Source organism: Rana temporaria, chromosome 4 (assembly GCF_905171775.1).
Source record: "Rana temporaria chromosome 4, aRanTem1.1, whole genome shotgun sequence".
Lineage (NCBI taxonomy): Eukaryota > Metazoa > Chordata > Amphibia > Anura > Ranidae > Rana > Rana temporaria.
In genome coordinates, this window is record NC_053492.1 from 273,252,843 (window position 1) to 273,267,548 (window position 14,706).

A 14,706-nucleotide genomic window follows, 5' to 3' on the forward strand; every position below is an offset into this window, starting at 1 on the left:
CCAATGTTTAGAAATATGCTCTCAGCCCAGATTCAGCCAAGTGCAGCAAAGTTGATTGGACAGTGCAGATGGACATTGATCCAAAACACACTGCAAAAGCAACCCAGGAGCTTTTGAAGGAAAAGAAGTGGAATATTCTGCAATGGCCAAGTAAATCACCTGATCTCAACCGAATTGAGCATGCATTTCTCTTGCTGAAGGCAAAACTAAAGGCAGAAAGACCCACAAACAAAGAACAACCAAAGACATCTGCAGTTAGAGCCTCTCAAAGCATCAGAAAGGAGGGAACCCAGTCTTTGGTAAAGTCCATGGGTTCCAGACTTCAGGTAGTCATTGCCAGTAAAAGATTCTCAACAAAATATTAAAAATTACCATTTTATTCATGATTATATTCATTTTGTCCAGTTACATTTGAGCCCCTGAAATTGGGGGACTAAAAATGGTTGCAGTTTCTAAAATTTGCATTAGATATTTATGTTTAACCCCTTCAATTAAAGCTGAAAGTGTCCACTTCAAATTCATTTTCATTTTATTCTGGTGCCATACAGAGCCAAAAGTATGAAAATTGTGCCTGTGTCCAAAGATATATAGAACTAACTGTAGTTGTATATAAAATGCACTATTTAGCTTTCAAAAAGTTTTTCCCATTGCTAACCATTTCATCTTATTTCTGAATTGCTGCATTTACAAATTCCAAAAGCCAATATAAAGGAATAATAGATGTAAAAAAAAACAAAAAAAAACCTGCGTGGGTTAAACTAATCTTTTTTTTGTATAATTCTTCTTTAAGAGGGTGTGGCAGGGGTTTATGTAATTTGCATTTTGCTAATAGGTGTCCCTCATTCCCAACTCAAAAGGTTGGGAGGTATGGCTTTACTTCCCAGTGAATTTTACAAGTCTCCCATACACCCTATAGTTAGTTCCTGCACACACCAGCAGGTGTCAGTGTGGCTCGGTTGTACACAGTTCACTCATACTCGCATACTCGTTTGTTCTACATCTACACCGTTTCCGGATCCAACCTGCGCAGGCCACGTCACTCAGCTTTTTGTCCCGCGGAAGTGACGACACATTACTCCGGCCAATTGCGGCGCCGGAGGTGCTGTGTGCTTCAGTTGTATGGCTGACGGATGGTAGCAGAGTGAGGTGCCGGTGTCAGTGAGCGGCAGACATGTCTGTTCTGTACGCGCTGGCCTGGCGCCTCGTACACGTGGTGTTGGGGGCACAGCGGGCTCTGCTGGCCTGGCTCCAGCTCTGGCAGTGGAGAGTATGGAGGGCGGCGGGCGCTCTTCTCCTACCGCCGGACATCGCCTTCCAGAGGAGGAAAGGCCCGCACGGGGACTGCCACCTGCGACAGGAGGAGAACTGGTGCCAATGCCTGGGGGACACCGCGGACAGCTCTTCTCTGAGGCGGCGCTGTGACTGCTCTTACCTGCACCGGGATCTCCTCCAACATCGGAGAGACCGAGCTAAGCTCCACAAGATGCCCGTCCACCTGGCACTGCTCTTCGCAGAGGAACAACACAGCTTCACGGACGTGGCTAGCCTGGTGGTGTGGTGTATGGCCCTGGGCATCTCCTATGTCAGTGTCTACGACCAGAGAGGTACACCTCTGACCATGGGCAGGATTGGGGGGAGCTATCCTGGACGGAGAAGTGATGCTGATTGGTGGCATCTGCTAGATTTGTGTGTGTGTGCGAAGAGGAAGGTGTTACCTGAGCCTAGACAGAATGGGAGGATGGTGTCCGGATGGATGAAGGGGTGATCACTAAATGGTGATATTTCCTTGGTCTGTGTATATGATGGGGAATGTGTCACCTGAGCCTAGACAGAATGGGAGGATGGTGTCTGGATGGATGAAGGGGTGATCACTGAATGGTGATATCTCCTTGGTCTGTGTATATGATGGGGAAGGGGTGATCGCTGAATGGTAATCTCTTCTAGGTCTGTGTATATGATGGGGAAGGTGTCACCTGAGCCTAGACAGAATGGGAGGATGTTATCCGAATGGTGGCTTCAGCTTTATCTATGACTAGCAAGGTACTCACTTACCCTAGCCTGTATTAGAGCATGGGGTTCAGCCTGTGAGGATGTGTGATCACTGAATGGTGGTCTCTTATGTCCATGATGAACAAGGTACCCCCTTACCCTAGCCAGTATTAGAGCATGGGGTCAGCCAGTAAGGAGGTGTGATAAATGGTAGCATCTCCCAGGTCTGTGTATGCAAAGAGGAAGGTGTCAGCTGACCCTAGACAGAATGGAGGGGTGGTTAGTGTCAGAATGGATAGATGCGATCCCTGAATGGTGACTTCTACCTATGTTAGTGTCCGTAATGAGCAAGATACCCTCTTACTCTAGGCCAGGGATGTCCAGCCTATGGACCAGGAGAGTGCAGCACGCGGTGCAAGCATAGAAGCCACCTCAGTGGACGGGGACAAGATGTGCACGTGTGGAGGGATGCCGTGGAAGTATAGCAGCCACAGTGGCCTTCAATTCGAATCCAGGCACAAGCATCTATAAGGGGATGCTGGCTGCCGAGTTTGTAATAGCAGCAGTGACTCACAATCGCGCCGGGCAAGTAATTGTCATTTTGCTGTATCTCGGGGGGGGGGGGGGTGTCATTTGGGTGGGTTGCCAACAACCTACCCTCTACCTTCACGTACGGCACATACCAGGTTTGCCAACCATCATGAAATTCTTAGACCTTCACAGACAGATGTAAAAGTCCCAGATTTTATATACGGTCTGTGAATTTCCTGACAGTTGGCAACCCTGGCACATATATATTCGAAATCCAAACCCCGTTATATATTGCCTAGAATTACCATTGCAAAAGAAAATGGAACCCCCCCAAAAAAAGAAAAGTTGCGGGTGAAGGAAGATTGTGCAAGGCCTAACTAAATAGGAAGGACAACTATAACTATAAAAGATATAATAAAAGTCACAGTAAAAATATAAGCTTTGCCTACCTTAAAAGTGGAGGGTGTCAATAGGGCAGTGGCTGGTTTCAGTAGGATAGGTGGCAGTAGTGTAGTGGATGGTAGTGCCCACCCCCCCCCCCCCCCCCGTGCTCTGCCTCTTTACATCACCCACTACCCCTCCCAACACACCGCAGTTTCGATGCCAGTGCAGCAGTGGAATAATTTTCCTACTGATACAGGTGTACACAGAACAGAAGTGGAACACTTGACAGCTCTGCATCCGAATTTGCCAGAGATAACTTTCCATATTACCAAGCTGGTGATTGGTTGCTAGGACCGCCTAGCAACCAATCACCTGCCAGTTAACTTGAAAGGTTAGCTTGGCCAGCTCCCACCCACTACTCTGAGCTGTGCTGCCTCCCAATTTCCCCTGCGCTCGCTGTGAGGATTAATGTGCAGTGGAGGATAAGGTTGCTGACCCTCGGTGTATATGAGGAGGAAGGTGTTGCCTGAATATAGATAGAATGGGAGGACAGTGTCAGACTGGATGGATGTGATCGCTGAATGGTGGCCTTATCTTTGCGGACTTCCAGCTGTGGCAAAACAAGTCCCATCATGCCTCTGGGTGTCATGCATGTGGCTGTCAGAGTCTCACTATGCCTCATGGGACTTGTAGTTCTGCAACAGCGGGAGGTCCGCTAATTGCATATCTCTAACCTAGTTAATGTTAGAACATGGGGGGTCAGCCTGTAAATAGGGGTGATTTCTAAATCGTGGAATCTCCTAGGTCTGTGTATATGAAGAGAAAGTTGTCGCCTAAATCTAGACCGAATGGAAAGATTTGTAGCCAAGGAAAAAATTGAAATGCTGACACCTGACCTGTATATGTCAGTGTTTGTTATTAGCAAGGTACACCCTGACCTTAGGCAAGATAGCAGCTTGGTGTAAGCCTGTATGGTTGTGATCACTAAATGGTGACGTCTCCTATGTCAGTGTCTATGATGTGCACGGTACACCCCGACCTTAGGCAAAATGGGAGGATAGTGTCAGTCCATATGGTTGTAATCGCTAAATGATGGCCTTTCTTAATTCAGTGTCTGATCAATAGGCAGAATGGGAGGGTATTGTCCATCTTTATGGCTGGCATCCCTGAGTGTTTACCGCACATGGGATCTCCCTGCTCCTTGCTTACAGTAATTGACTTACAGCAGCAAGAACCAATAGCTTCCGCTGCTTTCAGTGGGGTTGATTTACTAAAACTGGATAGTGCACAATCTGGTGCAGCTCTGCATGATGGCCAATCGGCTTCTAACTTCAGCTTGTTCAATTTAGTCTTTGAGAATAAAACCTGGAAACTGATTGGTTTCTCTGCAGAGCTGCACCTGATTTTACACTCTATTTTTAGTAAATCAACCCTGGTTTTTCCTATGAGAAGAGGAAGAGAGAACAATAGTGCTGCAGACAAGGTCAGTGCTGGGGGGGAGGAAAAGCAGCTAGTGGGACATGTTTTACCTTAATGCAGCAAATGCATTAAGGTAAAAAAAAAAAGTTTAGACTTTAGAACTACTTTCAGTTTGTTAGTATATCTAAATCTGCTTGTACACACAACCCCCCCTCCCCCCACAGACAATGCTCCCGTCCAATGGTGACTCATTTGTCCAGAGTGGGGGTGCTCCAATACAGCAGGTGTTAAAAATCCTTTTTTGTTTTTTGTTTAATATCCCTTTAAGTGTGAAAAAGCCTTTAGGCTGCAGTACCTTGCCTTTCATTATGAATGACACCCCAATGTGCTGAGGCAATGCAGCACCAACACCCATGCATTATAGCGCACCTCAACACACAGTAATGCACTCCCATTGGTTGTGGCATTACCAAAAACTGCAATTCATTTGGATGTGCTGCCTTAAAGCGGTTGTAAACCCCAAGAATGTTTTTAAATAAATAAAAACCTGCAAGACAAAGGCATAATGAGCTAGTATGACTAGCATACTAGCTCATTATGCATTTACTTACCTTAGATCGAAGCCGTCCTCGTCTTCCCCTCTAGCCGCAGACATATCTCCCGGAAGTGCATGCGCGCGGGAGCCGGCATTCATTCAGAAAGCCATCATTCTTAGTGCACCTGCGGTGTTGTCTACGGCGCTTATGCACCGTAGACAACAGTGCATTATTTTTGGCAAATATCTCCTAAACCGTGACGGTTTAGGAGATATTGCAAACGCCTACAGGTAAGACTTAATCCAGGCTTACCTGTAGGTGAAAGTTGTAATGGAGGGTTTACTTACATTTAACGCTTAGATAAATGTGTGTTAATGACCCGCACTGGATGTGTGAACCCATCTATAGTGTTGGCATCTCCTATTAATGTCTGTAACTGGCAAGGGCCCACCTGACTGGTGCCAGATTGTATGGATGTGATGACGGTGTTGGCACATATCTGTATCCATTTACATAAAGCGGTCATGTTTCTTCTTGCAGAATAGATTTCTAAAGATGGGAATAGGTAATCCCATGTTAATACCTTGCTGTATGTATTCTGTGTTTAGACTGGGAGCCTAGCCTCTGTGTTTTGTGTATTTTGCCATTTATGTTATAAGCCTGTTTATTTCTATAACTGACCTCTAATTGGCTTTTTGGAAGGATTCATTTTTTTTCCCTCTAATTGCTCCAGCAATGATTGAATTGTAGAAGGATTAAGTGAACAGGTTGTTGGTCATTCTCATTGTGAGAAGTTTAACATACATTTATAATGAAGAAAATGATATCAAAGCAGAAAGCCCAAAGTGTGCAGGAGCATGTACCTACTGGATGTCACTTTTCCCAGTATAGTGTTCTACTTTCTAAACCAAGTATTAAAGATCATATACAGTGGGGTAAATTCTACAGATCTTGCAAGTTTTCCCACTTACAAAAAAAAAACATATTCTATACATTTTTTTTTTTTTTTTTTTATCTTGGGTGTATTTTTAAAATGATAGAGACACAATATCCATAAAAAACACACAATACAAATGTTCTAAATTGAGTTGCAGTTCAGTGAGTAAAAATGCAGGCACTATAGCGTTAAAAATAGCGCCTGCAATCCACCCTCAAACAGCTGCTCCGTTGTCTCCAGTGTGAAAGCCCGAGGGCTTTCACACTGGAGCGTTGCGCTAGCAGGACGGTAAAAAAAATCCTGCTAGCCGCATCTTTGGAGCGGTGAAGGAACGGTGTGTTTACCGCTGCTTAATCCTTTCTCGGCCCGCTAGCTGGGGGTAAAACAACCCCCTCTAGCGCACGAAATGCGCCCCAAATCCGCCCATAGCGTCGGCGGTAAAAATAGCTGAGTTTTACCACCGACGCTATGGACGGCTCAGTGTGAAAGGGGTCTAACAACCAAAAATAATTCTGGCTCCCACAGACTGGCTACAAAATGCGGTACATAGATTTGTCCTATCAATTTAAGAAGGTGCTCCTAACGACAACATCTATCTATCTATCTATCTATCTATCTATCTATCTCAAAGAGCTGTCAAAGTGTGCCAGGGACAAGATTGTAGACCTGCAAAAGGCTGGAATTGGCTACAAGACCATCAACAAGAAGAAGCTTGGAAGGAGACAACATTTGGAGTGATTTTTCGCAAATAGAAGAAATACAAAATGGCCATCAATCACCCTTGATCTGGAGCTCCATGCAAGATTTTGCCTCATGGGGTAAGAATGATCATGAGAAAAGTGAGGGATGAGCACAGAACTACACAGGAGGAGCTTGTTGATGATCTCAAGGCAGTTGGGGCCACAGTCCTCAAACAAACCGTTGGAACACAATACGCCACCATGGAGTGAAATCCTGCAGCTCCCACAAGGTTCCCCTAAGCAAGAAGGCACATATACAGGTCCATCTGAAGTTTGCCAATGAACATCTAAATGATTCAGAGAAGAATTGGGAGAAAGTGCTGTGGTCAGATGAGACTAAGGCCCCGTACACACGAGAGGATCCATCCGCTGGAATTGATCCGCGGACCGGCTCCAGCGGATAGATCCCCTGGTGTGTACAATCCAGCGGATCTGTTTCCGCGGATTTTTATGGGATGGATTTCCAGCGGATAAAAATTTGAAGACATGCTCTCAAATCTATCCGCTTGAATCCATCCCAACGGATTGATCCGCTGGTCTGTACAGACTCACCGGATCAATCCGTCCGAATGAATCCCCCGCATGCGTCGTAATGATTCGACGCATGCGTGGAATTCCTTATATGACAGCGTCGCCGCGACGGAGCGACACGTCATCGCGATGGGATTTCGGCGCGGATTTCGATCCGATGGTGAGTACACTCCATCGGATCAAAATCCTCGCAAATCCTCGAGAGGATTTATCCGCGGAAACGGTCCGGTGGACCGTATCCGCGGATAAATCCTCTCGTGTGTACGGGGCCTTAAATTAAGCTCTTTGACTTTAACTCCACTCACCGTATTTGGAGGAAGAAAAATGCTGACTATGACTCTAAGAACACCATTCCTACAGTGAAGCACGGAGGTAAAAAACATGATGTTTTGAGGCTGTTTCCCTGCTAAAGGTACAGGCAGACTTTGCCACACTGGGGTGCCAATGGACAGGACCATGTATTGTAAAATCTTGAATGAGAACCCTCTTCCCTCAGCCAGAACACTGAAGATGGGTCTTCCATGACCCAAAACATACCATCAAGGCAACAAAGTAGTTGCTCAAGAAGAAGCACATTAAACTTCTGGAGTGCCCTAACCAGTCTCCAGACTTTAATCCTATTAAGAATGTATTGAGGGAGCTGAAAATTTGAGTTGCCAAGCGACAGCCAAGACGCCTTAAAGAGGAGCTCTGGGCCCCCACTAAATTACAAATACTGTAGCTGCTGACTTTAAATATTAGGACACTTACCTGTCCAGGATTCCCACGATGTTGGCAGCCCACCGATTTTCAGATCAGCTCTCGGGTGCTGCGGCTGCCATTTGTAGTAAGGGAACCCAGCAGTAAAGCCTTTAAGCTTCACAGCTGGTTCCCTACTGTGCATGTGCCAAGTGCGCTACAGTTTCTAATTGGCCTGTGGCAGAAGAGGGTGGGCCAAACTTCCGAGGGATGGCACCATCTCCTGGAAGGGAAGTGAGGACAGGTACCTGTCCACCCCCCAAATGTGGTGCGGGGGGGGGTTGAGCAGTCTATTAAGCGTAGATTCCAAAACTCTGCTTTAAGGATTTAGATAGGATCTGTAAAAAGCAGTGAGCCAAAATCCTTCCTGAGATGTGTGCAAACCTGTTCACCAACTTCAAGAAACGCGTTACCTTTGTGCTTGCCAACAAGGGTTTCTCCACCAAGTACTAAGTTGTGTTTTTCTTGAGGGTCAAGTACTTTATTTTACTCACTGACCTGCAACTCAATTTATAACATTTGTATCGTGGTGTGTGGGTTTTTTTTTTTTTTTTTTTTTTGGATTTTTGGTCCATATTCTGTCTCTATCATTTAAAATACACCTATGATAAAAAAAAAATATAGACCCTTCATTTCTTTGTAAGTGGCAAACTAACAAATCTGCAGTGGATCAAAAATAGCTGAAGTGAACCTGTGCCTTTTCATATACAGGGAAAGGAGAAGCTACAAGAACAGCGCATATGTTCCTTGTACTCCATACTGCTTTGTTCAGCGACTGGGAGTGTAAAGGGGAAGCCCTATGTAATCTCAAGTCATGTGAGAGTCATATGCTCCTCCATACAAAGTGGAGAACAGAGAGCTTCCTAATACAATCATGAAAGAAAACCTTGCATATTATTATTATACAGGATTTATATAGCGCTAACAGTTTGTGCAGCACTTTACAATATGAGGGCAGACCGTACATGTGCAAATCAACATCCTCTGACAAAGTGACAGTTTACCTGGGAAACACAAGCACTTAGATTTAATTGCAGCTTTAGCAATGTTTTCTTAATGTACTTTTGGCTTGTGATCAATACCCTTAAAGGGTCAGTAAATCAACAAGTGTTTTGTCAAAGCGTCATTTGGCTTGGTGCTCCCAACAGGAAGATCTTGCTCTCATAATTTCTGTCTCTGTTCATGTCCACCTGGGAGTCTGCCTGTCTTTAGTTGTTGCATGGATAAAAGGAGTGGATGGCTGCACACCAAGTTAGTGATGAATCTTTGTGGTAATGAATAAGCGCAGCATCGCTGTGTGAATCGCGTCTACCTGTACCTGTTTGCCTGTCCTGTGGTGTCATTCATGTTACGGATTTTACAATAAAGAGATTCATCACTACTTCAGTGTGCAGCCATCCATTTCTTTTATCCATATTTCATGGCCGGCGAGCCGAGGCTAGGACCCCTGGGAGGAGTCCATTCCCCAGCCTACCTGGTTCAATCACTCACCCGGAGCGTTTCCCCCCCCCCCCTAATTGCTTTTAATTGTTGCATGTGCCAGAGTATAAAATCCTGCAGGTAGCATACGCCTCCTCATAATGGTCATGGCAGCTAGCAGACCCAGAAACCTAAAGCTGACTTTGCACTTACAGCTAACCATCAGGCAGATATACAAAACTCAAATATATGCAGCTCTCAATGTCATTAAGTTTTTTTGTTTTTTTTTGCAAACAGTGGAAGTGCCTGTATTTTTGTCCTGGTAGCAGCTATTTGCAGTCTCTGGACAGCAGGCTCAGGCTGGGAGAGGGAGAAGCAGCACAAGGAGCCAGTCAGTTGTGCTGCAGTGCTCATGTGCCAAAAAGATGCCTGCTGATAGATGAGAGCAGAGTGACAAAGATGAGATAATTGGTATGCTTTTCCTTTTTTCACCATCCAGTCACAAGCTGAGGACCTGTAAATGTTTCTTGACCACTTAAGGACCGGCTCACGAACATGTACGTCATCAGTCACTTTAAAAATGCATGTCGCAGTAACGGCAGCAGCTGCTGCCACAACCGAGGTATCCATCTTTAACTTGGCCGGTAAACGATAAAGGTGGTCTCCGTTGCGGATTCTTTGCAAGATCACCGTTGGCGGCGGGAGAGGGGCCCACCCCTCTCCCGCCGTCGGCAGCGGTGGAGGCGATCGGGTCCTTCACGCTGCTTGCCTGGGATACGAATGAGGGCAAGATGGCCCCACCCGTCTCCATAGCAGGGCGGAAGCGACGTCAAAACATCACTTCTGCCCATGCTTCTTAACCCCTTCCCGACCGCCGCATGTACATATACGTCGGCAGAATGGCACGTACAGGCACATTGGCGTACCTGTACGTCCCTGCCTAGACGTGGGTCGGGGGTCCGATCGGGACCCCCCCCCGCGACTTGCGGTGGTCGGGTCCCCTCGGGGAGCGATCCGGGACGACGGCGCGGCTATTTGTTTATAGCTGCTCCGTCGCGATCGCTCCCCGGAGCTGAAGAACGGGAAGAGCCGTGTGTAAACACGGCTTCCCCGTGCTTCACTATGGCGCTGCATCGATCGAGTGATCCCTTATATAGGGAGACTCGATCGATGACGTCATTCCTACAGCCACACCCCCCTACAGTTGTAAACACACACTAGGTGAACCCTAACTCCTACAGCGCCCCCTGTGGTTAACTCCCAAACTGCAACTGTCATTTTCACAATAAAGAATGCAATTTAAATGCATTTTTTGCTGTGAAAATGACAAAAATCCCAAAAATGTGTCAAAATTGTCCGAAGTGTCCGCCATAATGTCGCAGTCACGAAAAAAATCGCTGATCGCCGCCATTAGTAGTAAAAAAAAAAAAAAAAAAATGCAATAAAACTATCCCCTATTTTGTAAACGCTATAAATTTTGCGCAAACCAATCGATAAACGCTTATTGCGATATTTTTTTTTACCAAAAATAGGTACAAGAATACGTATCGCCCTAAACTGAGGAAAAAATCATTTTTTATATATCTTTTTGGGGGTTATTTATTATAGCAAAAAGTAAAAAATATTGCATTTTTTTCAAAATTGTCGCTCTATTTTTGTTTATAGCGCAAAAACTAAAAACCGCAGATGTGATCAAATACCACCAAAAGAAAGCTCTATTTGTGGGGAAAAAAGGACGCCAATTTTGTTTGGGAGCCACGTCGCACGACCGCGCAATTGTCTGTTAAAGCGACGCAGTCCCGAACTGTAAAAACACCTTGGGTCTTTAGGCAGCAATATGGTCCGGGGCTTAAGTGGTTAAAGGCACATTTTTTTTATTTTTTCAAATAACCTTATTTTTTTTTGTCTAAATATGAGATCTGATGTCTTTTTGACCCCAGATCTCATATTTAAGAGGACCTGTCATGCTTTTCTTTATTACAAGAAAATTTAATAATCAATTAAATATAAAATAAAAACATTTTTTCTTTAAAGCCCCCCGTCACGACAAGGTCGCGTGCAGAAGCAAAAGCGTACGTGAGTAGTGCCCACATATGAAAACGGTGTTCAAACCGCACAAGTCAGGTATCACCGCTATCGGAGCGAGAGCAATAATTCTAGCCCTAGACCTCCTCTGTAACTAAAAAGATGCAACCTATAGAATTTTTTAAACGTCGCCTATGGAGATTTTTAAGGGTAAAAGTTTGACGCCATTCCACGAGCGGGCGCAATTTTGAAGCGTGACATGTTGGGTATCATTTTACTCAGCGTAACATTATCTTTCACAATATAAAAAAAAATTGGGCTAACTTTACTGTTGAATTTTTTTCCTAAAAAAGTGCGCTTGTAAGACTGCTGCGCAAATAGTGTGACAAAGTATTACAATGGCCGCCATTTTATTCTCTAGGGTGTTAGAACCCCCGAACATTATATATTTTTTTCTAAGTAATTTTCTAGAAAAAAAAAGTTTTAAATTTGTAAACACAGCTTGAAAATCAGGCTCGGTATTTAAGTGTTTAATGGTAGTTGAAAGTCAGGTATGATAAAATGGGAGAAGCCAGATAAGTTTTTAGGTGCGCGGGGGAAAGGGTAGTTAAACATCTTTTACCTTAAAGGGGTTGCAAAGGAAAAAATGCAGGCATTCCTCTTTTCACTTCCTCATTGTTTGATTTTGCTCAGAAGTTGCTCAATTATTTTTTTCTCTGTTCTGTTCACTTCCTCCTTGTCTGATTATTACTGACCACCGTGATGGGAGGCTTTCCTGCGGTGGTCAGTAACGTGCTCACCCCCTCCTGGGAACTACATCTGTGTGGCAGGACGCTCTCTACGTGTTAGAGACTTCAAGGAGGTGTGAATTACTGGGCGTGCCCCAATGCATACTGGGAAATGTACTTCATACATGAACGAGCGATGCAAACCTGGAAGTGAATGAGAGAACAGAAACTAGAATGCCGGAGGTGATATAGATGAAGGAATTTAATAGGTATTTTCTTGTTTTTTAACAGAATCATTACACTATTCTGTCTGTCTACCTTGCAGACATTAATTTTAGCCCATTTTTTTTTTCCTTTACAACTCCTTTAATGCAGGGAATGCATTAAGGTAAAAAAAATGTTTTAGAATTTAGAAAAACTTCAAAGCGGTTGTAAACCCCAAAAAAGTAAAAAATAAATAAAATAAAAACCTGCAAGATAAAGGCATAATGAGCTAGTATGACTAGCATACTACCTCATTATGCTTTTTTTTTTTTAGATTGAAGCCGTCCGTCTTTACCTCCAGCAATATCTCCCGGAGGATACTTCTGGGTTTCGCCGCTCCAGCGCTGTGATTGGCCAGAGTGGCGATTACTTCACTCCACGAATACACACGGGAGGCATCAAAGCCGGCATTCTTCATTCAGAAAACCGGCATTCTCAGTGCGCCTGCTCCGTTGTCTACAGCGTGTATTCTTTTTGGCAAATATCTCCTAAACCGTGTAGGTTTAGGAGATATTGCAAACACCTACAGGTAAGCCTTAATCTAGGCTTACCTGTAGATGAAAGTTGTAATGGAGGGTCTACTTCCATTTTAAGGCCCATGTTACACATGTGTGACTTGTAATGCGATTTGATAGTTTCAAATCACATGACAAATTGCGCCCCATTGCCTGTAATTAAACTGTTTCGTATTGCCACGGCTCATGTCAGTGATTATGAAAAAGTTTCCTTTGCTACTTTTTACCAATTTCATTGTGACTTGCATATGGTCTGATCACTGACGGGCTGCCCCACCCACCCCTTCCACCTTAGCAGCAATGCTGGCAGCACTCATGTGTCTATTTCCCAAAGACAACCTCTGGATATGGCGCTGAGCACGTGCACTCAACTTCTTTGGTTGACCATGGCGAGGCCTGTTCTGAGTGGAACCTGTCCTATTAAACCGCTGTATGGTCTTGGTTTCGGGGACTTGGCAATCTTCTTATAGCCTAGGCCATCGTTATGTAGAGTAACAATTCTTTTTTTCAGATCCTCAGAGTTCTTTGCCATAAGGGTGCCATGTTGAACTGCCGGTGACCAGTTTAAACGCTAGTTTAAAAGGGGTTAGATGTAAGCTTGAGATGTTCATGTTTTGTTTTGCAATATGTACTATTAATAGAAAAACAAGTGAGATTATGTAATCGTACATCTGTGGAAATCTGTTATTGCAGAATTGAGAAAATCGTAAGCGGGGGTGACGACCTGATAAGCAGAGCTTCCACTTTATGGTTTAAAGATTTAGTGGTGAATGCAGGAACACATGAACTAAAAGAATTGCATTGAGAACTGTGGAAATTTACAGTAAAATATAAATGTTGCATCATTGGACCATTGTGGAATCTCTGATTTATTGGTCTTGTGTTGAAGACTTGTCTGCATTGCTCATCTAGGGTCGATTAAGCTGTCAGTCGTTTCAATGCTTTTTCATTGTCCTTTTACATTTTAGCGTAGTCTTATTTAGAGCAGGCTCTCACAATTCAGGGGTCTGAGGTTGTAAACCCTGGAACTGTTCAAACCAGGACATTGCCAGTGTTGTGGTGTGAATGGAGACTTAAAGGGGTTGTAAAGTTTCGTTTTTATTTTCTATATAGGTTCCTTTTAAAGCGGAGGTCCACTCGATTTTTTTTTTTTTTATTATTTTTTTTAAAGCCAGCAGCTACAAATACTGCAGCTGCTGACTTTTAAAAGAATAGACACTTACCTGTCCTGCGCGCCCACGATGTCAGCAGACGAGGCTGAGCAATCGCTCGGTCCTCGGCTGCTTCCGCCGCCATCCTCAGTCAGGGAGGGGGTGGTTGACGTGAAGGGGCTGGGCTCCCGCAGGAGTCAGAACCCAGAAGTGTTGCAAACACCTGTCTTGGGTATCTGCACCCCCCCCCCTGAAAGGTGCCAAATGTGACACCGGAGGGGGGGGGGGGATCAGAAAAGCAGAGGTTCACTTTTTGTGTGAAACTCAGGTTTAAGCTAGTGCATTGTTGGTTCACTTACCTTTTCCTTCGATATCCCTTCTAAATGTTTTTTTCTTTGGCTGGATTTTTTCACTTCCTGTTTCTCCTCAGTAAGCTTGCCCCCCATCATCCGAGCAGTGTTTAGTCCGCCAGAACAGCTTACTGAGGAGGAACAGGAAGTGAGAAATTCAGACAAAGAAAAAAAACATTTAGAAGGGAAATCGATGGAAAAGGTAAGTGAACCAACAATGCACTTAACCTATTTAGAAAATAAAAAACAAACCTTCACAGCCCCTTTAAGGCAGCCTTTCACCTTGCATGGGCCAAACACCTAATCACAACAAAACCAACACCTAACCCCCAACTTAAGGGGTTGTAAACCCTTGTGTTCTTTCACCTTAATGCATTCTATGCATTACGGTGAAAATACTTCTGACAGTGACTGGGCCCCCGAGCCCCCCCATTTTTACTCACCTGAGC

The 14,706-nt window shown here is 44.6% G+C and overlaps 1 protein-coding gene across 1 annotated transcript in view; it reads left to right on the top strand.

Moving 5' to 3' along the window:
* The first annotated feature begins 1,025 nt into the window (after positions 1-1,025).
* Positions 1,026-14,706, top strand: part of NUS1 (NUS1 dehydrodolichyl diphosphate synthase subunit) — a 32,217-nt gene continuing 18,536 nt past the window's right edge. Inside the window, exon 1 of the mRNA XM_040350308.1 lies at positions 1,026-1,604. Within this exon, the coding sequence (XP_040206242.1) occupies positions 1,172-1,604 (433 nt within the window). The 5' untranslated portion in view covers positions 1,026-1,171. The remainder of the gene's footprint in view (positions 1,605-14,706) is intronic.